Source organism: Carcharodon carcharias, chromosome 13 (assembly GCF_017639515.1).
Source record: "Carcharodon carcharias isolate sCarCar2 chromosome 13, sCarCar2.pri, whole genome shotgun sequence".
In the NCBI taxonomy this organism is placed as follows: Eukaryota; Metazoa; Chordata; class Chondrichthyes; order Lamniformes; family Lamnidae; genus Carcharodon; species Carcharodon carcharias.
Window position 1 is genome coordinate 129113921 of NC_054479.1, and position 25379 is coordinate 129139299.

The 25379-nt window shown below is 44.3% G+C and overlaps 1 protein-coding gene across 1 annotated transcript in view; it reads right to left on the reverse strand.

The window, feature by feature from the left end:
- The window catches only part of LOC121286153 (collagen alpha-1(VII) chain-like), a 190725-nt gene that overhangs the window by 116031 nt on the left and 49315 nt on the right, over positions 1-25379 (reverse strand). Inside the window, exons 12-16 of the mRNA XM_041203134.1 lie at positions 11567-11647; positions 7667-7720; positions 4551-4604; positions 2911-2973; positions 1266-1328 (exon numbers count right to left, since the gene is read on the reverse strand). Coding sequence (XP_041059068.1) covers positions 1266-1328; positions 2911-2973; positions 4551-4604; positions 7667-7720; positions 11567-11647 — 315 coding nt within the window. The remainder of the gene's footprint in view (positions 1-1265; positions 1329-2910; positions 2974-4550; positions 4605-7666; positions 7721-11566; positions 11648-25379) is intronic.

Genomic DNA, 25379 nt, shown 5'->3' on the forward strand with positions numbered 1-25379 from the left:
TTAGTCACAGGGCTGGAATTTCTATTTATTGACAATGGGCTGGATTTCATACAGCCCACCACAGTGGGAAACATGGCGGCCGGGCCATTTAATCACAAGTGAGGCCGCATCTCAGTCTCTTGGGGGCGGGAAAACCTACTGCAATTAAATTGGAGGCTGAAAGGGACCAATGGGGGCAGGATGTCAATTAGACTTATTATTGAGTTTCTTTAACACCAATTATCCCTGACCAAAGTTTAGTAGTGACTCAGGGATTAAATGCGAGCGGCACAGCTTTCCCATACTTACTGAAGGCTGCCAGGCAGGTTTGCCTGCGACTTTTTAAAGGGGCCCTCTTACAAAGGCACTCTGTGCCTGATCAAGGGACTTGGCATTGGAAAAGGTCAGGAGGGGTGGGTTCGGGGTGGGGGGGGGTGATACTGAAAGTTACCCACCTGCCCTTGCCTTCGACCCCTCCATGTCCTCTCTCCCACGACCACCTCCCCACCACCACCATCCCATCCTCAATCACCTGAATCTGGGAATCCCACAATAGAACCATAGAAAAGTTACAGCACAGAAGGAGGCCATTCGGCCCATCTTGTCCATGCCAGCCTGAGGACAGCCAGGTACCCTTTCTAATCCCAGCTTCCTGTGCCCAGCCCATAGCCCTGCAGCTTATAGCACTTAAGGTGCAGATCCAGGTACTTTTTAAAAGAGTTTAGAGTTTCTGCCTCTACCACCAACTTGGGCAATGAATTCCAGATGCCCACTACCCTCATGTCCCCCCCTACACCCTCTGCCACTTATCTTGAATCTATATCCCCTGGTTCTAGAATTCTCCACCAAGGGACACAATTTTATCATGTCCACTCTATCTATTCCCCTCATAATTTTGTACACCTCTAATCAAGTCACCACTCAGCCTTCTTTGTTGTAAGGAAAATAATCCCAACCTATCCAATCTCTCCTCGTAGCTACAATTTTCTAACCCTAGCAACATTCTTGTAATGATCCCTGATGAAGCCCTTGGAACACTACCAGCAGCAGCCATCCCTGCCAGCAATGAAGAGCTGATTAGTTGACAGCTCCTAAATCCCAGGGAAGACCAAACTCGGGCTATTTAAGTGCCTGACCTTCCCATCAGAAGTGACGCAGGTTCTCCAACTAGTTGTCTGGACCCACATCAGTTACCTTAAAATTCACCCAATGAATCTAACTCGATGTGTGCCTTGACACTCATTTAATATTACCGCATGAAATAACAGCATGTTAGAAAGACTAACCTTTTGCCCTTTATCTCCTGGAACTCCTTTGGACCCTGGAAGGCCTGGAAATCCACGAGCCCCCTAGTTCACACAGAAACATTTATTGGAATATACACCTTTTTACCTGCAATATTTAATTAAACAGAAGAGTGGTCTTCAGTCTGCTTAGAGTAAGCCTTTTTGAAGTCTGTGGAAGGCTTTTTCTTTTCTTATTATCCAATCATGGGATGTGGACTTCGCTGATCGGGCCAACATTTTTGCCCATCCCTAGTTGCCCTTGAGAAGGTGGTGGTGAGCTGCCTTCTTGAATTGCTGCAGTCCATGTGGCGTAGGTACACCCACAGTGCTGTTAGGGAGGTAGTTCCAGGATTTTTACCCAGTGACAGTGAAGGAACGGCAATATATTTCCAAGTCAGGTTGGTGAGTGACTTGAAGGGGAACTTCCAGGTGGTGGTGTTCCCATCTATCTGCAGCCATTGTCCTTCTAGATGGTAGTGGTTGTGGGTTTGGAAGGTGCTGTCTAAGGAGCAACCTGGGGAAGTCCTGCTTTTAGGGTCTTAATCCTTCACCAAAGTTTCTCAAACAGAATCCTGCCAGTTATTTTTGCTTAGATTAAATCTGCATATTCTTATGGCCAGGATTTTTACCTTGTCGGGCAGGTGTAGCGAATGGGTCCGGGAGTGGTCATGAAGCTGACAACTGCCCACGATCAGGCCCCGACATTGATCCCAAGCTGGCTAGCCACTTAATGGCTAGCCAGCATGAAATTCACGCTGTAGCGCTCAGCGCTGCCGGGGTGGGGGCAGAAGGAGGCGAGCGTGGAAGTTCACGCATGTGCGCAAAATGAAAACTCCCTGAGGCATGGAGCTGCCTTATGGAGCTGAAGAGTTATAAAATTAAAAATAAAAATGTTAGCAATTTTAAAAACATGTCCCCTCATTTGACTCTGATGAGACATGTTATGAATGAATATAAAAAATTTTAATTAAATTTTTAATTGCTGTTGGAAACCTCAACCGTAAGGTTGGATGGGCAGCAAAAAATGTCATTCAATTAGAATTTTAATGGCTTTAATAGGCCTGTTAATTGTCGGTGGGCACACTGCTGCCAACCGAAATATCGTGCAAGTGCGTGATGGCGTCAAAAGGCTCACCCGACGTCATCGCACATCATTTTATGCTCGAGTGGGTTGGGCACTCATCTGCTCACTCAGCAAAAATTTCTGCCCTATGATAATTTATTTGTACCTTACTCAAAAATTAATCCACCAAGCATTGCATAAAATTTTCAGTATAGAAGCAGGCTGGGTCTGGTCTGCACCAACGTTTATGTTCCACATGAACCTTCTTCCACCTTATTTCATTGCACCCTATCCTTCTATTGCTTTCCCTTTCGTATACTTATTTAGCTTCTCCTTAAATGCATCTGTTATTCGCTATGTTGTGGCGAGTTTCACGTTCTTGCTACACACTTTTACAATGAGACGCTCAGGGTTATCTTTCAGCGTAAATAATTATTTGGGCTTCTTCAGCATTTAGAATTATCATTAAACCATTGAACTCTACTGAAGTTTTTATACTATATGTACATGTATTGGTTTCCCACTACCAAGAACCTCACATATTAGGAACAAGCATTGTGAAATAGTAAGGCAGATACTAACCTTTAGTCCCAGAAGGCCGTCTAAACCCAGCTTTCCTGGTAACCCAGGTTCACCCTTTTCACCCTTTAGAAGACAGAACATGTTTAATGGCCAGACTGACAGATACCTGATCCAAGTCTCAGCTGTTATCCCTGCCCCAATGTACCCTCTTCTATTCAATTCCATATTTCTAGATTTTCCTCAACTTGTAATTTCTTTCCAATTTAAAAGAGACAGGATTGTATTAGGCCTTTACTAACGTAAGTTTACTAACTATACAAAAGTTTGGTAAAACGAGTAAGATGCAATTAGGTGGATTGGTAACCTATTCTTAAGCAATGCATTTGGTCACAAATTACAATTGTTCTTTTATAATCTGTGTGTTATACCTTACAAGTTTTATACCTTACAAGTCACCCAGAACACTTCTACTGTCTACTGACTTTCAGTATTGAGAACAAACCTTCAAACTACACCACCTACATCACAACAACTACATTTCAAAAGTATCTAATTGGTTGTAAAGAACTCTAGGACATGCTGAGGTCATGTAAGATGCTATGTAAATCCAAGTTCTTTCTTTCTATAACTGTCCTGGTCAAAGTCACCAGTGTAACCCTCTGAGTCAGCAAACACAGTGCACTCTCTCTTCCTGCTGTCCATGATAATCTTGATCGTTGCCTCATTTTTATGTTTCAGCTCCAAGGCACTGACCTCACGTGGTTCCACTAGCACCAATGAAGTGAGCACATCTCCAACAAAGCATCTCCATCAACATCTGCAAAGCCACTGGTGGAATTCTCCATCAAACCTTCCTTAGCCCTCCCACCTCTTTTATCATCAGTGATATCATTTGGGTCAGCTGAAATTACACAGTTCTACATTTTGCCAATTCCTTCAGCTCCACCACTGCCTCTCTGTCATTAAATCATGATTGACCAAAATTTCTTTCAACTAAACATTGAATAGGTTGAAGCCCAGCTGAAAACTTCAATCCCTTGCCGCTGGCATAATTTTTGCTCCTCTGGTTGTTCACTCACACAGAACCAGACCACAGAGCCTCAGTATCTTGTTTAATCCTGAGCAGAGCCTCATACCTCAACTGTTGCCAGGATTATCTACTTCCAACTTTGCAATTCTGTCACTACTGTCATCAAAACCCTTATCCAAAATCCTTTGTCACTTCCAGACTTGATTTCTCCAAAATACCTCATGACAAAGCATCAGTGTCTCGATACTACACTGAAGTGCCAGCCTAGATTATGTATAAAACCAGAAACACTTAACAGTGAAGTAAGATGTGAACTATAACTGCCCTATTAGAAGGCATCACCTGGATGATGGGAGAAGTGCTTCCCATATGTACCACACACCTTGTCAAAAAACATTTTTTTTTCATTCTCTCAAGAAGAGGATAAATCTTGTTTTTATTCACTCACAATTAACCTCTACAAAGGCTCCTAACTCTGCTCATAAGTGGTGGGTTTTCCAGTGAAGAGCAAGTGAGGCACAAAGAGCTGCATCATTCTTTATCCAAAGCCATATAAAAACTGAGTCTTGACTAGTGCCACATTGAATTACATTGCTAAGAGACTGTATCAGGGAAAAATGAACTGAAATCCTTATCAATAGAGAATTTTAAAAAAATTAACACCAATTACCCTTTCAGCCCCAATTCCTGGTTGTCCTTTTTGTCCTGGAAGACCCCTTGATCCCTGAATGGAAAGAAAATGCTTGTTAATGCTAACCCGAGTTCACTTTCTTCACACTGCACACATACGAGGGGGCATGAGAATGACATTGCACTGTGATATTGGTAACTGACAGATTCCATGAAAGTGTAGAAAGACAAAATGAATTTTGTTTATCTGAATTCATAATGTTCTGCACGCATTTAAAGCAAAGGATCAAGATTGGAGCCACCGGCTCCAATAAATCTAAATTCCAGAAGGCAACTTTGGTTTGGCTTTTAAATAGCACTTATGTATTAATTAAGCCAGGAAAGCCTTATTGTTTTACCTAGAAATGGGGCTGACAGAGGAAACAAGGAGCCATTAGCATGCATTTCAGGTGGTTTAAAAGGCTGATAGATTATTTTCACCCATGATATGTGGACCAGAGAGAGAGATGGACTGAGCCACCAAAGCATAGAAACAACAGTGGAATGGATCAGAAGGAGGATGCTGGAACTACAGAGTTGTCCAAAGTGAATTGGGAGCAATTTAAACTGTTGGTAAAGGGACATTCATAATATTAATTGCTAGCAAAATGATTTCAAAGGAACACATTGGGTGGAATCATACAGCCTTTGAAAATATTCCTCCAATAGGAGCAAATGCAGGTCCTGATCACGATGGTCTGGAGTTCCACTGACTGTATGATCTTGCTGAAAGTGATCAATTATGAGGTGGCCTAAAGGAGACTCCTCCAATTAAAGGTGGTAGGTGGGTTCCTGAGACTTCAGGCCTACTCAGAAAATCTCCAGGTTTGGAAGGTTGCATCCTCAATGGGAGAGGTGGGCGCTGCTCAGGCAGCAAGTAGAGTGCAAAGGTGCTTCAAAATGAAGTTGACCTCAAAGCTGTGTATCAAATTTAATATTGATGAGGGCAGAAGCCAGTAGGTCCTTTGAAATGGACGCCATCCCTCTGGTGGAGTCATTTGGGCTGCGGGTGCAGCCTTTCCTATCTGTGGCCCCATCATTGGAACATGGAGCCTCTAGTTTCAATATGCACCAAGACTGCAGCTGGGAGGCTGCTTCCACTGAGCTGTTGGGCTCAGCTCTCAGTGAAAGGCCGCTCTGGCACCAGGAAGATTCTGGTGGAGTCGTCCCTTCCCCCAACTGGCCACCTAGTTGCTACTTATTGGCTTCTTGCTCACCGGGTAGTCTTTGTTCGTATGACCCCACCTCTTGCAAGATTGCCCGGAGGCAGGCACATGCCAAAGCGTAGATCCGGTATGGACCTTTCTGATTTCCTTCCCAATTCCGTCTCTAATCCCATCTCCCCAGTTCTCATAAGATTTTGTTCGCTAATTTATTCATTACTAATTACACACAATTGTTCAGCTCCATGTAAATTCGGTTCACATGCTGGTTTTTACTAGCTCTCTAGGAGTGGGCTGAGAGGTGGGGAGGGGTGTTGTGCAATTGTAAGGGAAAGTGGATGGTTGGAGTGCCTGTCGGCTTTCTGACAGCACAGAATTCTATCAGTAGTGGGGAAGGTGGAGGACAGCCTTTTTAAAAATTCTTTCACAGGGTGTGGGCACTATCCCTAATTGCCCTTGAGAAGGTGGTGGTGAGCTGCCTTCTTGAACTGCTGCCTTCCTGCTCAGAGGCCAATTGAAGCCCAGCAGTGACCAATTAACGGTTACTTAAGGACCTCTTCCTGCTGCTGCTGGTGTTTTACTATTTTGAAACTGCCCAGCAAAACCTCCCTATTGGCTGTTGGAGTGGGGTGGGGGGAGGCGGTCAGGGCCCAGGGGGGCCCCTGATGATGAAGGCTGCCCCAGCTGAAACTTGATTGGCCCCAGCAACTCCCAACCCCACTTATGGAGAAGGCAGCATCCATTTTTGACAGCATCAGGCAGTTAATTGCCTGGGCACTGAAAAATGTAGCCTGGGGTCCCCCAAATAGCCAAGCCAGGGTTGCCTTCACTTTTCCAACCCAGCATTGGGACCCCTGTGGCACAAAATTCAACCACATATGCATTGTCCACACTCCTGCTACTCACTCCAAAGCATCTAAATGTTTTTCACTGAAATATCCTTGCTTCATGCTTTTATAGGAAAATGCCTATGAGTTATTTATAACAGCAATAACTCACCAGTAAGCTGCAGTTCACAACAGTGGCAATAGAATCTTATTCTCTATAACTGCCTTTCCAGGGGTTTTCAATATTTGGATCTCAGGTAACTGTCTGCAATGCCAAGGTAAACCCCCAGGGATTTGCAAATTCTAGCTACCAGGAGGTTTGGCAAAAAGTGGGTAAGCTCATTTCAACAGCAGCACCTTGCATTTATATAGTGTCCTTAACATTGTAAAATGGTCAAGGTGATTTACAAACGCATTATCAAAAAAAAAATTGACATTGAACCACATAATCAAGATTAGAACAGGCGATTAAAAGCTTGCCCAAAGAGGTAGGTTTGAAAGAACATCTTAAAGGAAGAGAGAGGGAAAGGTTTAACAAGGAAATGCCAGAGCTTACAGTCAAGGCATCCAAAGACATGCCCGCTAATGGTGGAATGATTGAAATAGAGGATGCACAGGATGGCAGAATTGGAGGAATGCACAGATCTCAAAGGGCTGTAGGGTTGGAAGAGGTTAAGTACATAGGGAATGGTGAAACCATGGAGGGATTTGAAAACAAGAATAAGAATTTTAATATCGAGGTATTTCCAGACAAGATGCTAATGTAGGTCAGTAAGCATTGGCTAGTCTAAGGTATTGACAGACAACCTTTCCATTGTCACATTCAGTAATGCCATTTGCTGGCCACACGGAAGCAATTTAGAAATTCCTGCTGAAGACTTTTTATCTAACCTTAGCTTGGAGCTTTGCTTTAAGGAGGTCCTAAGTCTTCTCTTGTCTCTCACTTACAGGAGTAGGCTGAGACCACAAATAGGGTAGATGAACCTTTATCCCACCACTCCATGACTGCTTGGAGGTGCCTCAATCTGCTTTACCATGGTACAGGATTGCAATTCATCTGAGAAATTTTCTTCTGCAAAACTGTTTCAACAAACAGTCAACGTGCAACAGTATTAATGTCTCCTTACCTTCTCACCTCTGGGAGCACTGTCTCCTTTTAAGCCTTGGTCACCCTTATCCCCCTGAAGCAGAAAGGAAGGCTTGTACATATAAAGCTTCTTACTATGTCTCAATAATATCTCAAGACACTCTATGCACAATTAGTTAGTGACTTACCTAAACGCAGCCACTTATCACACAGCAATATGCCACAAACAGCAATGAGATAAATGTTCAGTTCATTTGTTTTTTGGTGCTGTTTGTTCAGGAAGACTGTTGACCAGGATAGCTACATAATTCCCTGCTCTTTTTTAAAATAACAGCATGGCCACTTTCAATGACCACCCCAGCCAGTAGAACAGGCAAACTCAATCTTATCCAAAAGATGACAATGCAACACTGCCTCAGTAGTACATCCTAGATTATGTGCCCATATCCTTGTACAGCACAGGATCCATGTTATTTCTTCAAAGACTTAATTCAAAAAGGTTGATGTTCACCCTACCAGTGGAAAGCTGTGGCCAATAGACTTATATATCAGGACTTAAATCATGTGCCACCCACTATCTTCGTTTTGTGCATTTTAATGAGCGTTAGATTGTGAACAGCACATCTGATCTCCCATTCAGAACATTTCCACTAGTTCTCATTTGTGCACATTTGTGAGAATATTCAGCTGGAGAATTGTTCCATAACTCTCTTAGTGCACAGTGAGGGAAAATCTGGAATTTGAAAGGAGAAATTGGATAATAGGGAAAGATCTCCCCCATGCACTAGGTGTTAAGAAATCTTCAAAACATATAGTTTAAGGTTTCACTACATCTCGCATAGAGCAACTTTTTGTCCATCTCTCCACTACATTTTGGGGAGACTTTTCTTCCTGTGGGAGGGGTTGTGCAGGGGCGGGCAAGGGTGGGCACGCAGCCTAATGATGCCCCCGGTCGGCTGGGTGCCACCATTTTATGTGGGCGGGCCAATTAAGGCTCACCCAGTGTGACGTGTGCCTGGAAGCGCTGTGCACTCCCTGTGTGGGCAGCGGGGAGGTTGCCTGAGCCGGGAGTCCGCTCTTTTGCACATGTGCGCGAAAGAGCACAGAAACCTCCGTGAGGCACAGAGGTGCCTCAGGGAGATTAGTTTTAAGTTTAAACAGTTTAATAAAGTGTTGAAAAATTTTTTATGACATGTCCCCTCATGTGAAACTGTCACATCAGCTGGGACATGTGCATTAATTTTAATAAAAATTTTTCTGAAAATTTTAAATCATTCATGAACCCTCGTCCCACCCGTGGATGAGGTTCCATGAAAAACGCGAAAGACACCTTAAGGTTGGACGGGCAGCTCAGCTGATTGCCTTAATTGCTTTTTAACAGGTCTTAACAGGCTTTTTAACAGGCTGCCCACCGAACTGAAAACCTAAATGATGCGCAGTGACGTTGGGACACACACCCGATGTCACTCCACGTCACTTTACGCCTTGGTAAGCGGGCCCCGCCCCCACCCCCGCTCGCCGAGCTGAAGATTCTGCCCCTTGAATAGAACAGCCTTCCTGCATGATGACTTGGAAAATACAGCACAAGAAGGTAGCTGGGCCGCCAACTTACATGCTTTGTGATGAGGAAAGTCGAGATTTTATACGTCCAGTTCAAAACAACAAAAAACATTTCAAAGTTTTTCAGGTGACATCCACTGCTGTGTTGCAGTATTTTGTGCTTTAGCTAAGCCATCACGTGTTAAGTGAACCGCTGTCTGTGTGAGCTTGTGTGGGTGTGCATCTGTGAAGCAAGTACCTCATTAAACAACTTGACGAAGAAGTTCTCAGAGGCCTATATTCGGACTGCTGGTAATTTTCACGCCCACTTGCTGCCATGCAGGAAATGGCAGTCCAGGCGTCAATGATTTTCTCCAGCATTGCTGTCGGGTGCAATATGTGCAACAAACTCTGCATAAAATTAAACTGCTGCTTCATTCTCAATGGACATACTGCAAATGGATGGAAATGTAATTATCTGAGAACTGTCATCTCAGCTTGTTTACATGCCCTTTCAAATAAACAGGTACACTCTCTCAAAATTGACTGTCTAAAAACTGGACTTTACCAAAAACTGGACATTTTTAGAATGTGCCATGCATAATTTTTTCATTTTATTCAATTAAAATTAACTTAACTGGTCAATTTGGCAAGGTACTGCATGCAGCTGGACTTGTTATCCCCTTCGCTGCTTGCGCGCCGGTCTATTCCCATGCTCCAACTGACCCTTGACCCCACCCGTCCACTACCCAAAGCATCCGACCCGAAATCGGTTAGAACCCAAAATCCAGCACAGCCGAGGTCCTAAGGCTGCCAGTTTTGAGATGACATACGTGTGTTGCTTTTAGGATCAGAGGAGTGCAAATGCAAACTTTAAAATGGAAATATGAAAATAAGGACAGATTCTATGAGGTATGTATTAAAATGATCAACTTAAGCAGAGATTAGAACAGGTGACTTAAAGCTTGACCAAAGAGGTAGGTTTGAAGGAATATCTTAAAGGAAGAGAGAGATATAGAGAGGTTTAATGAGGGAATTCCAAGGCTTACAGTCAAGACATTCTAAAGGCATGGTTGCCCTTGGTGGAGCTAATGGTGAGTGCTAAGTTACATCAGCTCTCTTCGATTATCCCCCAGCCTTTAACCGTGCTTGAAGGTTATAATTGGCCTTGACTGCCTATGCAAATAGCATTAAAAATTTATTTCTGCATGCACTTCCTGTCAACTTTTGTGATTATAAAATTAATCGTGGTAGACTTTGAACTCATTTCTAAAGTTATATCAATGTAAATTGAGGAATTTTTAATGTAATTTAATGGAATTTTAAATTTGCCTAAACCATTTTGCAGATTTTTTGGGCCTTGTCATGGTGGGGGCGAGGCCGGAAAATGTGGCAAACCTTTCAAACGTTCATTCACTTTGGCAGGACCGGAAGATTATGCCGGTGGGAGGGGCCGGAAAATTCCTGCCTTTATGTTAGTGTTTACTGTGATCTTTTACCCTGTTTCAAGGTTCAGGTAGCTTGGATCAAGCCCATTTGCAAGCTGGCCATTCCTCCAGGTCGACAATGATTCCACCAACTTTACTGGTTTGTGAAGGATCTTCAAGTTGCACTCATCTTCACAGGCACATTTTAAAAGCTTTCTCATATCAACCAATATTTTTGCCAATTGTGCCCAAGATGGAAACTCTACTTGCCCATGTCTATGTTTATAATAGAAACTGCTTACGTAAACTTGTCACACCGTTGTGACCCTGTCATGATGAGCTAGGGGCAACTCCCCAACTCCGCAAAAGAGCCTGGAAAGTCCAGTGTAAGTTTTTGGAACGTGTCGCTGAAGTGCCCATCCCCTGGTGCCTACCCCACGGTTCCCTTACAAAAGGACATCTAAGTATTTATAAAACATTGCAAGGTGGTTTTTGGGGTACAGGCCATAATCCTGAACCTCATATTCATTATGGTTTTGACCAGTGTGCTTATTTTTACCAGGCATGCCAGTGCCAAAAATGTACAGGGTTCCTTTAAAGACCGAGGGCAAGAGAATTCCTGATGTAGGAGGTCCTTCTGCTCCCTTACATTGATAGCCTTGTTTGGGCCAGACAAGGCACTCCAGAAACTGGAGCAAAAGGTCAAAACCCAGTGTTTCCAGGTCCTAGACTAGTTCCCAGCCATTCCAGTGGATTCCAACCAGTGGTCTAGTGGGACTGCACTGGAACAGACATGAATTCTTGGGGCCCTTAATAGTTTCCAATGAAATCATTGGTTAGAAATTTCAAGATGTAAATCCTTACAGTGGAGATTGGTTAGGGATCAAGAGGCTGGTCTGATGATGCATTACTTTAGCTAAATAAATACATGAAATGAATTGAGGCATGAGCTTAACTGCATTGTTTTGCCTTACCAGTTCACCTTTCCGGCCTTGCAAGCCTCTGTCTCCTTTAATTCCTTTAGCTCCACTTTTACCGTCAAGTCCAGCTCTACCCTAAAGTAAACCATCAGGAGAAGATACATGGGAATTAGTTACTTTTTAATACTGCAGAACATATAGAGCTCATACATTGAAAATAATTTTGATCATTTGTGACTTTTTTAAAGTGGGTGTTGTCTGTTCATGCCCATCATGATAGAGGTGGTGAAGGGGCCATTTTTTCACAATATATCAGTTGTAGAGTACACGAAGCCACCAAGCACTCTTTATACCAAGGTTAGAACCACATGTGCTGCCAAATAGAATTGCCTTTGTGTTACTTAATACTAATTTGTTTGTTATCAAGCTGGGTCCCACCAAAAAATTCTCATGCCTTTGGAAGTAGGAGCTTCTACCTGAACTAGTTGTTGTCCAGAGTGAGGAATACTTACCTCTGTTTGCATGTGTGAGTGAGTTGGTACCAACTGGTGGGCACATCACATGTCTTGTGCAGCTTTTCCTGCTTAGTACCTCACAACTGGCCCTCCTGTTTACCAAACACATTAAATAATGTGAGCCCCCATGAGTGACAGTAATAGTGCTGAGGATATAAGGTGAAACACGGTCACCAGAATGGTTCATGAAAACTAAACAACCAGTAGGAAAATAAAACACTAAAAAGAAAATAAGAAAAATAGTCAAGAACTGGCTGAAATACACACGCTTTAATCTTACTATGTTCATCACATGATCTTCAAGACATCCACTGTTGTCTTGAAACCCTGAATGGCCCTGCCAAATGGGTGTCATTAATGTTTGGCATCCTGCACAACAGAACATTGGAATTTGTGATGTTCTGGGCTGTTTGAATTAGATGCTTCCATTGGTACTGGTCCTAGTCCCACTCCTGGAGCTACATTGGCTGCAAAGTGGGCTGAGCTTCAGTGGGCCAGAGTTTTCACCATTTTTCCTGGCTACAGGATTACCATCTCAAATTGGATAGGTTGTGGAAAATCTGGACTGAAGTGTCCAAGTAATCACAAGCACCTGGATTGACAAACTCATTTGTCTGCTAATTTAATATCAGAGAAGTTTCTGAGTCTGAAGGCTGGAATTTCCTCGGAACTACTCTTACTCTGCCAATGTAGCTTTGTCAGAAGTGTGGTGAAAAGCTGTTGAATGTAAATGGGGTTCTGAATCAAAGTTGATGTGGTTACAGCAGTATTGGGAGCAGTTCCAAGGAAATTCCCATCCAAGCATTTGAATTCTGCAAACTTTGTATCAAAGGGCCTGAAACTAAAAACAATCATTCAACTAAAACTGAAAATTCCAGTGATAACTCTGTGACACATAATGATCATGGCACCAAATTAAAGTGAATATTTCATTGCAATCCTGCTATTAGTTTTTGCATCTTTCTTTGTCCTACCTGGACAGACCTAGCACCCCACTTATCTGCTCTGTTTGTTCCAAATTGCTTTCAATCCCTCTTATATTGCCTTAGTGTAGGAGGGCACACAATCAAGTTTCGATTCATGACTGACACTCAACAAATCTGTATCATTAAATCATTGTAACGCCATCTATCCTTACTAATACACAAGGATGCGTTGTACGAAGGGCACATAACTTGTCATCGGTAATAAATTTTGCAAAGTGGAGCAGCACTGGGCAGCTTTCTTATGCCAGGTCATGCTTCTTTACTGATCTGTGCATTCATTTCCTATTTAAGCCTGTGTGAGCATCATATTTTCTGCAGATGAAATGTTCAAAGCAAAATGTTGCCACAGATATATTTTAAGTGCAAAGGGAAAAAAAATTCTTGATTAATTTATCTATCTGGATATATTCTGCCAGCCTTTTTATCATAAGGGAGAAAAGGTGCTTGTCTGATTGATTGCATGCTTCAAATAAGCAGACCTTTCAAAAAGTGATAAAAGGAACTATACAAGTACCTAACATTCTGAAGGAAATAGCTCCCAAAACCATAATCCCACAGATATAATGAAGGATTTGTAGATAGGCTGAGGAATGTAAACATTACAGTTTTTCAATATAAACAGGAATCTATGAATAAGAATGAACATAGTTTTGAAGCAGATCAACCTAATCACAATTAACTGGTCAACAGGGACCAGTTTGCAGATAATTAAATGTGTATTAACCCAAGCTGAGAGATTTCATTTTGATGGCCAATTAACAGTAAAACTATCATCAAAAAACATTAGATGCTTGGAAATAATTGCTCATCACATTGTCTTTGAAAAATGACTTTGAAAGTTGAAGTACAATTGTATAACATAAAAGTAGTATGTGGTAATTTAGCCAAAGGTATTGCACCGGAACAAAAGGCAAATGACCTTTTGCCTTACTTTAACCAATGTTCTCCTCAGTGCTCTTTTGGCCGTTGACCCGCGGAAAGGTTTCATGACATTCGTGGCCATTTAGTAGTTCTTACTGCGATCTTTCAAATGCCTAAGAAGTGTGCCACAGGTGGGCTATTTACCTGCAGGAGTGTTAAAAGTCAAATCCTTTCTGGTCTTCACATCTTGCACATTAACATTTTCCAGCAGAGATTACTGGATAATGATCAGAAGTGCAAATCCTGACTATTTCCCTCTTCCTGTCCCAGGTGTGCTAAAACCAATAGCAGCATGACTCCTTTTACCAAGATCACCTAATATCATTGAGCAAGATTTTCTGGCCTGTTTGGGTCAGAACCATACTAGAGAGAGCATTTATCCACCGATGCAATAGGGACATCCTTTGAAATTAACTGATATGAAAAGAAAATTGTTTAAAATTAACTCATTTGGTTCTAAACAGGGGAATTGGAGGTTCTTTAGCTTCTAAAGATGCATTCTTGGCCTTTCCCATTTGTTAAAGTCATTGCGCTGATTTTAATGGCTGTGGCAATGACCCCATTCACTGGCCAGAAAGCTGATGGCAACTCTGCCACGGCCATTTGCAGGAACCATGATGGGATTAAACGCCAATCAGGCATTTAACTGTCTGCTAACAGGGTTTCCAGGCTTTTGAAGGTAAAGATCCCGCCTCCAGTGACACCATGGGGAATGGTGGCCATTGCTGGGACTAAAGGAGGGCATTAGCAGGATCCAGCGATTGAGGCCCACAAAGAAGGTGAGTGGCATGGGCTTGTCGGGGCCAATCAGGCAGGCCCTGGTGAAGGGAGGGGTGAAGTCATTGTGGAGGGCTTTCAACATGGGCTTTCCTTGCTGCAGGGTGTCCTTCTGTGGGGCACAGGGAGCTCGATCAGGAAGCTCCCACTCCAGAGCCCACAGAGAGGCTGCCAGGGTATACCTGGGAGTCGTACCTAGCACAAAGGAAGATGTTTGTTGTTGTTGGAGGTCAATCATCTCAGTTCCAGGACATCACTGCAGGAGTTCCTCAGGGTAGTGTTCTAAGCCCAACCATCTTGAGTTGCTTCACCAATGACCTTCCTTCCATCATAAGGTCAGAGATGGGGATGTTCGCTGATGATTGCATAATGTTCAGCATCATTCGCGACTCCTCAGGTACTGAGGTCCATGTCCAAATGCAGCAAGACCTGGACAATATCCAGGCTTGCGCTGACAAGTGGCAAGTAACATTCTCGCCACACAAGTGCCAGGCAATGACCATCTCCAACAAGAGAGAATCTAAACCATCACCCCTTGAAATTTAATCGCATTATCATCCCTGAATTCCCCACTATCAACATCCTAGGGTTATCATTGATCAGAAGCTGAACTGGATTAGCCATTTAAATTCTGTGGCCACAAGAGCAGGTCAGAGGCTGAGAATCCTGCGGCGAGTAACTCATCTCCTGACTTCCCAAAGCCTGTCCACCACCTACAAGGCACAAGTCAGGATGTGATGGAATACTTCCCACTTGCCTGGATGAGTGCAACACTTAAGAAGTTTGACACCATCCAGTTCAAAGCAGCTTGATTGGCACCCCTTCCAGAAACATTCACTCCCTCCACCACTGAAGAATAGTGGCAGCAGTGTGTGCCATCTACAAGCTTCACTGCAGAAATCTGCCCAAGGCTCCTTAGGCAGCACCTTCCAAACCCATGATCACTGTCATCTAGAAGGACAAGGACAGCAAATAGATGGGAACACCGCCAACTGGAAGTTTCCCTCCAAGCCACTCACCATCCTGACTTGGAAATATATTGCTGTTCTTTAATTGTTGCTGGGTTAAAATCTTAGAACTCCTTCCCTAACAGCACTCTGGGTGTACCTACACTACAGGGACTGCAGCAGTTCAAGGGGGAAGCTCACCACCACCTTCTCAAGGGCAATTAGGAATGGGCACTAAATGCTGGCCCAGCTAGCGCGCCCACATCCCAAAATAAAATCCCCATATGGTAGAATGCCATTGATGATGGATGAGGCCCTTAAGTAGCATTTAATTGGCCACTTAAGGACCTTAATTTGCCTAGGGTCAAGAAGGCTGACCTCGACCTTCCCCATCCCTGACTTAATCAGGGGGTGAGGGAGGGGGGAAGTTGGGAAGGTGATGGGCTATCCAGCCATCGTCTTCCTACTGAATTAAATGGCAGCCCCCCTCCCAGCCCCCTACCCAGGGGAACAGTAAATTTTGCCCATTGACCTTGGATCAGAGCTACAATTGGAAGCTCTTTTTTCCACTCACCATTTTGTCTTTTATTAATGGAAAAACTCAGGTGAAGGACCAACTGTCATTGTTCATGCCACCAGCAAAGTTGAGAAGATAAATCGAGAAGTAATTAGTTCTGTACATTGGCTCCCATCTGACAATGCCTCAATTTAAAAATACTCATTCTTGTATTCTGTTCTACAACCTTTCAAGTTCTCTGTGCTGTTCCATTTCTGGTCTCTTGTGCATTCCAGGTTTTAATTGCTCCATCATTGGTAGTGTGCCTTCAGCTGCCTGGGGCCCTAATCTCTGGAATCCCCTCCCTAAATTTCTCTGCCTCTCTATCTTTCTCTCCTCCTTTAAGATGCTCTTTAAAATCTACTTCTTGAGTCAAAAGTTTGGCCACCTGCCCTAGTATCTCCTTATGTGGCTCAGTGTGAAATTCTGTTTGATAAGACTTCTGTAAAGCACCTTGGGATATTTTACTGCATTAAAACCACTGTTGTAGTTATCTGGTGCCATGTTTGGTTAAAATCCTGAAGTTGTAGAGGATGAGAAAACTGAGGGAGGTGAGGAATTCTACAATTTGGAGGTCCTGTGAAAGAGAGTGGCGTGACGAGCTTTCATTTAATTTTCAGTGGAGATTCGTAGAGGAGCAAGAGTATGCAGGGTGGCTTATTTGCTTAGCGGGAACAAGGAAGGTAAGTATAGAGAAGCACTTCAAATATTGAATAGGCTCAGTCTTTTTGCAGGAATAGAAAGGAAAAGAAACAAGAAAGAGGAAACTTGAGCTTTTTGAACACAGGAGGTGTTGATCTTATATATACCAATTAAGCCTTGAATAAGTTCTTGTGTGACGCACAAGCAACAAGTTTCCTGCCTTTATCAGTTACAATAGAATGAAAGAATTAATGAACCCTTGGCAACACAGAGAGATAATGATTACATTAATCCTCTTCATCTTGAGTTCTCTGCCTAAAGGCAGGTCCAACCCACAGTGCCATGATCTCCACCATAGGTAGGACAAGAAGACAGGTCCCAAATCCACCCAAGTCGGAACGGAGATTGAACCCATATTGTTGGCACCAATCTAACCCACATTGGCCATCCAGTCAACTGTGCCAACCAGCCCCCTCAAAGAGTCCAGTTGCTGTGGCAACATGCACTTTTGCATGTTGTAGCCTGGAGCAATGGACAGTGATGGGAGAGGCTCCAATTTCTTTCCATCACATGGGTGACCAGGAATCTCTCCTGCTCATACAACCTGCCATTGGTGTATGCTGGAAGAATTTACAAGTTGATATTCAATCTATTTGATTGCATTATGAAAGTATCTTAATTTGGGAGTAGGACTTGAACCTGGAGCTTCTGGCTCAGAGGCAGGGACGCTACCCATTGTGCCACAAGAACTCCTCAATTACACAAACAGTGCATATTACATAGAATTACATAGAATTTATATCACAGAAACTGGTCTTGCAGTCCAATTAGTTTATGTAAGTGTTTATGCTCCACTCAGGTCTCCTCCCACATTATTTAATTTAACCCTATCAGCATGTCTTTTTATTCCTTTTCTCCTTTGCGTGTTTATCTAGCTTCCCCTTAAATGCATCTATGCCATTCATTCCAACTACTCCATGGCCTGAATTCTAACCTCGGAGTGCGCCTGAAGTTGGTGCAGCTGAAAGCGGATGTAAAACCCGCTCCCGGCCGAGTTCACGCTGTGAACGCGATCTTATGCTGGGTGGCCAATTAAGGGCTGCCCAGCGTGAAACACAACCGCTGGATGTGTTTTCCATGTGTGGGGGTGGGAATAGGTTGGGTGCCAGGTCCAATGGGGACCTGGTGGGGTGTTCAAACAAACAGAAGAGACAGTTCCCCGAAGGCTGCCAGGACTTGTGGGGGAGGCTGAGGGAGCTGTCTGGAAGCAACTCAACAAACGTCCTGGTGTGCAGTCATGGCCTCAGCGTCCGGTGGTCATGGAAGGTGGGAGGACAAGTCAGCTGGCCCCTGTTTCTCAGATGAGTGCCTGGGAGTGCTAGTTGAGGAGGTCAGTACCAGGCGGCATATCCTAATGCCCAAGGACAGCAAGAGAAGGCCGGCCCACTTGACCAGGTCAGTGGGCACGACGTGGTGTACCGCACATGGCTTCAGTGCCGCAAAAGGTTCAATGATCTGCTGTGGTCAGAAAGGGGAAGCGCAGAAATGGCATGGGCCTGTGTGGAGAACTTTAGTTGGGTGCCCATTGCTTGGAATGTTCAGGGGTCTAAGAGTATGTATACCAACTGGCACTTAAGCCTGCCCAGCCAAGACTGGGATATCAGCACCACTGGCCTCAGTGCATCACAGGTATATGTGACGCAGTGACACTGTCCATCTAATGCCCGGGTGGGAGGGTGGGTGAGAACCAGGAATGGACCTTCAGGGAGATGGAGCAATAATAAGACTATTTTTCCCTGTCAGGAGAAGAACAGTTATAACACTGTGGAGTGCCACAGAACAGATGGAGGAGTGCCAAATCTGTGCATCCTCACAGAGCATGAAAATGATGCACTGGAGCTGGAATTCCACCATCGAGCTTGCTCCTCCGGTTGCGGTGAAGCGGGGGTCTTGGATGAAGGTGAGATTGCAGGCGACAGATGTGTGCACGGTTGGTACTGGAAACATAATGGGCTCCTTCCATCAGAAACTGAACTGTCGTAGCCAGAGAGCCCACTGAAGCTCCAATGCTGATGGCACCATGCAGCAGGACTCCACTGTCTCCTCAGCCTGCCTAGCATGCATAGTGACTATGGTGATTGAATGTACTGATCCTTTGCTTTCTTCCAGCAAATGTGCCATCCATAGGAGCTGCCGGCGAGCCCAAGGACCCCCCATTGAGGAAGATATCACACCTGCACCAGCATGACACCGTCTCTCTGAACCAGGCACCAGCGCAGATACTCAAGCTGTTGGGCATTAGTTCTTTGACTTTGCAGGTAATGCACAGTGGTGAGGGCACATCACAATCACATGAGGAGCTGGCAGAGGCAGGGAGGTCCCAGGGAGCCAACAGTGGGAGCATAGCTGGACACTAGGACCATGCTGCGTCCGAGACAGATGACAAACCTCTGGAGTCGCAATCAGGTGGCAGATGCTAGTGGCCAGTGGGTTACACGGGGAGAACTGGCGGAGACACATGTGGACCTGCGGCCATGGTCTCTGTCATGGATGAGTCCATGCAGAGCATGAGTTCTGTGTTGACCCTTACCACCAAGTGTACAGCCTCCTCCATTGAGACAGTGGCGACTATCATGGAAAGGTAGCTTGAGGAGCAGATTCAGAGGTTCCTGGGGTTGCACTCAGACCTGCAAGCCCTCACACAGGCCAGTGTGAGAGATGGATGAGGCACCCAGTCACCCTGCTAGGTCCCCATACATCAATGGAGAGCAGGGACATGCAAACACATCTCACACTGGCCGACGAGCTGCCTGTCATCCCTATGGGCTTTTCTCAGGGCACTCTGGATGAGGGCCCCAGCTTCTCCGCCCCTCTGCCAGTGGTCGCTGCATCTGATGATGCCGCGATGACTGAGGAGTGCCCAGCCATGGGGCTGGATGCACCCTCCCAGTTGGAGCCTGCTCAGGCTCTGGTGGCCGCAGGATGACTGCCAAGGTCATCAGGGCCACCAGCACAGCAGAGTCAGCAGCTGCCTCCAGCGCCACTGTCAGTGAGTGGGGGGGCACCAAGACGCAGCACCTGCAGACGTAAGTTGAAGGCACCTTGACCACAACAGGGGCTTGTCACAGGTGACATTGTTTGCGTTAGTTATTTTGACTCTTGTGTTAGGGATGGACACTTTGTACATCTGGAGATAGTTGGAGCTCTGCCTGAACACTTTAGACGTTAGGTAGTGGTGTCTTTGGCGTGCCCTCCCACCTTGGCTTCCCTGCTGGCCCTGCACCGACTGAGCCTGTGCCTCTCCTGTTAAAGATCTGTCCCTGGGATGTTGCCTACGCCCAGTTGGCCTCCTCTCCCTCCTGCCTCTCTCTTCCTCTTTGGAGGAGGTTCCGCCAGCAGAATCCACTAGATGTGATGAAGAGGAGCAGTGCCTTGAAAATGAAGGAGCATTCCTCAGGGAAACCTTCCAGGGGAGGTGAAGACCTGTGATACTGAAAGGCAGGCTTGACAATCAAATAAGATGCCAAGTAACCCTGGGACAACTCTGTACTCACACCCAAACAACTGGCAATGACAGAGAAAGTACTGCTGCTCCAGGTGCCTTTTATCCCACCCGTGGATGAGGAAATTATTAAAATGTGAATTCCGCCCACCTGTTTTGCCCGTGCGATGAGCTAAGAATCACACAGGCAACGTAAAATTGTGGTTAGTAGGCTTTTTAATGCACTGCTCCAACTCCCAAGTATGCCCATCAACCTCAATATTGCACACGTGCACAATGATGTCAGGACACACGCCCCATGTCTTTTTGCATAATTTCATGTGTGTTCGGGTTGGGCGCATGTCCAACCTCAGAACACAAGACTCTGGCCCATATCTCACTCATTCACACTCCTCAAAGATGTGATAGCAAATTCCACAATCTAACCATTCTCTGGGTAAATAACTGTTGCCTGAATTCCCTATTGGATTTATTAATAATTGATTCTAGACCGCAGAGATTTTGGAAAGAGGAAAAAATGGCAACCGGAGGGCAGATTCAGAAATCCTGCCCCCAGTTCTGTCTCCAGTTATTTTCAGCACTGTTGGAAAGGGGCTGGGTTGGGAACTGATGTCTCAGCAAACAGAGGCAGGCCTTTTAACCTGGCTTTGGTATCAGCCACAGGCCTGCTGCCCCATCCGATTCCAGGCCATCCCAGTGTCTGCTGGATGAAAATCCCACCGGCTGGCACTGCCAGGATGGAGGTTGGATCACAACGCCATGAAAATTCTCAATTCCTGCCTCCATGATGAAAGCCTGGTCTATCTTCTCTATGTCTACTCTATCAAGCCTCTTCATAATTTTAAAGTCCCCTATTAGGTCACTCTTTTTATGGAGAAATGAGTCCCAGCCTTATTGAATAATGAAAGGTTCTTGCTATAGTGTTGTTACCTGAATACAGTTATTGTTTTGAAGGGACAAAGGTGGAAGCAAAAAAATTCCATACTACTATTCGAAGAAGAGCAGGAAAGTCCTGGCCAACATTTATCCCTCAAACGGATTATCGTATAAATATGTCACTGCTGTTTGTGGAACCTTGCTCTGAAAATTACCTGCATTTCCTACATTACAATAGCGGCTACATTTCAAAAGTACTTCATTAGCTGTAAAGCACTTTGGGACACACCAAGGTTGGGTAAGGTTCCATATAAATGCAAGTTTTTGTTTTAAAAAAGAAGTAATGTTATTGATACTGCCTCTGAAGAGAGTCATGCCTTTGGGCTTCTTTTAATGAGGGAATCTTGTCATCCAAGCTATCTGTTAAAGAAAGATTATTGCCTGCTTCCTTGTAAACAATGAGTCACCTCTCAACCTGATAATGTCATCAACAATCTTTTAAAAAATTGCAAAGTAGACATTTTTTAAAAAGCTTTTTTAAAGGCAAAGTTGGAACCTTTTGATTTTTTAAAATACAGCCCTGGCAGTGTGAGAAGAGAGTCTTTAAGAAGAACAGAAAATGCCGTAAGCACTCAATGATTCAGACAACATCTGTGGGGAGAACAAACAAGTTAATATTTTACAAGTTAATATTTTAGTTGTGGACACTTCTTAAGAAGTGATGGAGGTCGATACCTGAAATGGTAACTTAATCATTGTCTCGCCAGATGCCGCCTGACCTGCTGCATGCTTCTAGCATTTACGGTTTTTGCTTCAGATTTCCATTTTCTGCAGTTATTTTGATTTTTAGCCTTTAAAGTAAGCCTTTCTTTCAAAACATTGGACAGGCCTGAAGAGCTTAGCAGAGATATTCTGTATAATTGCTCATTATTACATATCTAACATTGCAATAATGCTTTGTGACATTTCCTTCTGCAAACCGGAATTTCACCTATTAATCTATAGCCAAAGAATGTTAGCATACGTGTATATATTTATGTATTTTATATACAGAAACAACTTCGCCCAAGGCCCAGTTATGACATGAGTCACTGTGCAGAAAAATAGATTTGTTTTTTCGACATAATCAAATTTAATTAGAGAAAACAAGGTGCAGCAGAGGATGTTGGGAAGCCTGAGAAATGTTAATGCATTTTTGGTCGCTTGCTGCTGTAGGAAGATGTAATAAAATGGCTCCCTCTGGAGGAGGAAATTGCAATTTATACAGCAATGAAATTGATTCTCAGTTCTGTTAAGAATCATTGAAACTTAGAATCTCACAACACAGAGCGAAGCCATTCAGCCTGTTGTACCTGTGCTGGTTCTTTGAGAAAGCTATCCAATTAACCTTACTCCATCCTCCCTTTTGACTTTCACAATTTTGAAGCATTTATTCAATCCCTTTTGAATGAAGTTGCGTCCACCTCCTTTTATATAGGTAGGTTCTCCCTGGAGCATAATGATAAGAGACAATGTCTAAAATAAAAGGTCACTGTATGTTAATGTTTTAAAGATACTGTGTGCGCACGGTCACAATCACAGAGGATGCAATTGGTGACTTCCTACAGCCCTTTCGGTGCTGAGGCAGCAGCCGAAACCTGATTGGAGAGATTTAAGCAGGGGTAAGAGAGGTTGAAGATTGGGCAGAGGACAGCGTGGTTGAGAGTGTGTTTTTAGAGAACAAGGGTATAGTGGTAGCACTTTTGAAATGGAGGAAGAAAGAGTACCAGAAGAGAGATAAAATCCTCCCATGTGAGGATCAGGAAGAGAAGTTGTGTGTTCAGCAATTTAATGAAAATGGGTATGAGGGGAGTAGCAGGTAGGTCTTGTGAGCAAGATGAGCTTGGAGAATGCATCAAAAGAACTAGAGATGACATGAAGAAAAACATTTTTATGTAACAAGTGCTTAGGATTTTGAATGCACTATTTGATAGGGTAGTGGATACAGATTCAATAGTAACTTTCAAAATTGGATAAGTATTTGAAGAACTACCTAGGAGGTGCATGGGAACACCACCTGGGAGCTCTGCTCTAAGCTACGCACAGTCTTCACTTGGAACTATTTTGCTGTTCCTTCACTGTCATCAAGTCAAAATCCTGGAAGTCCCTTCCTAACAGCACCATGGGGAGAATTTTCTCCCCGTCGTGCGGGTTGGACAAAAGCAGGCATGGGCGCGATCGGCTGCACGCTGCCATTTTACGTGGGGGGGGCCAATTAAGGCCCACCCAGCGTGACGTGCACCTGGAAGCGCTGAGCACTGCCTCTGCAGGTGGGGGGAGAAGGGAGAGTTGGGGCCTGCGCTCTTTCGCGCATGCGTGCAAAAGAGCGCGGAAATCTCCCTGAGGCACAGATCTGCCTCAGGGACTTTAAGTTCATTGTGAAAACCTGAAAAAAAGATTTGAAAAAATTAATCGGACATGTCCCCTCATGTGACAGTGTCACATGAGCTGGGACGTGTCTATGAATTTTATTAAAAATGTTTATTCAAGTTAAAAAAAACTTTCATGAAACCTCATCCCACCCATGGATGAGGTTCCATGAAAAATGCGAAGGCCGCCTGGGCTCTTCGCCTGCCCGCCAGCCTTAAGGTTGGATGGGCAGCCTTGAGAATCAGTTTAATTAGTTAACTAATGGCCTTAATAGGCCTTTGACAGTTTGGCGGGCGCGCAGTGGACCCTGCTGCTTGCCCGCTGAACTGAGGATTGGAATGATGCATGGTGGCATCGGGACGCCTGCCCAACGTGACCGTGCGTCATTTTATGCGTCGGCAAGCAGCGCCCGCCCCCACATACCAACCAGAAGATTCAGGCCCATGGATCTGCCTACACAAGGACTGCAACAGCTCAAGAATGCGGCTCACCAACATTTTCTCAAGGGCAATTAGGGATAGCAATAAATGCAGGCCTTGCCAGTGATGTTCCATGAATGAATTAAAAAATGTTTCCTTCTGCACCTTACTATTCTATGATTCTATGAGGAAAGATAATATAACTACTAGAGAAAGGTGTATTTTCAGGGCTAGGGTTAGAAGCATCTGAGGAAGCCTAGGCTTGGTGGCAAGTGGCTGAAATGACAAGATCAGCAGAATGGTGGTCTCGATTATGTGTAGGGTATACAACAACATGGACGGGTGGGCTGCATGGCCTCCCTCTGATTTTTAGCTTCTCTGTATGATATTAGTGACAAAAAAATCTTTTGAACTCATTGCAATTTGATGTTGAAGGTGAGGATGGTAGGGGCAGAAGGGTATAAGGTAACAGTGAATAGTGAGAAAAGAAGATGAGGGGAGCACAGCAGAGTTGAGACCTGATAACGCTTGATGTGGTGCAGCCAGATCTGGTGATGGAAACTTAAACCAATTGGGTGCCAGATAAATTCTAATGTGCACCACTGAGCTTGGAGACGGCAACCAGGATGGGAACAAGTAACAATAAAAGTTAGAGCTGGGAATTCTAAGTACTGTCCTGCAGTGTGTCAAATTTACTCTGTTAATAGTAGTCTAGCTTTGAGGTACATAACATAGGCTGTCACAGCAGTGCGGTACAGAGAGAGTGCTGCACTGTCAGAGGTATCATTCTCTGGATGAGATATTCATCCTGCCTCCTGTCGCCCAACCAGATGGAAGGTAAAGCTGTAATGGGCTGGTGGAGGGATGACATGCAACAGCCACAGGACCCTTAATCATCTGTTACAGTTCAAAGGGATTTTTGTCACTAATATCATACAGAGAAGTTACAGGGGACTTCTTAGCACTGACCCAGACTGGGAAAATAGGAGAGAACAACAGGTAAAGGAATAGAGTATTATCATGCTGAAAACTCATAACTGAAGCAGGAAATGGGTCAAATAGCCTGTAGGCAATTTCTCTTGAAAAAAGGAAAGAAAGTGAATAGGTTTTAATGAAATATAAAGGTGATTTTGAGCAGGTTGTGAAAAGGCATTGGAAAGCCAATAGCTGAGTAAAACAGCTCCAAAATAAAAAGGATTGAACATGGGATGAGATCTTTAGTGTTTTGCTATGGTAAAGGTGCTCTATACATGCAAGTTGTTATTGTGTGACTCGACTGCAATCCCATGTCATACTTTACCTATTATGCTGTAGGTG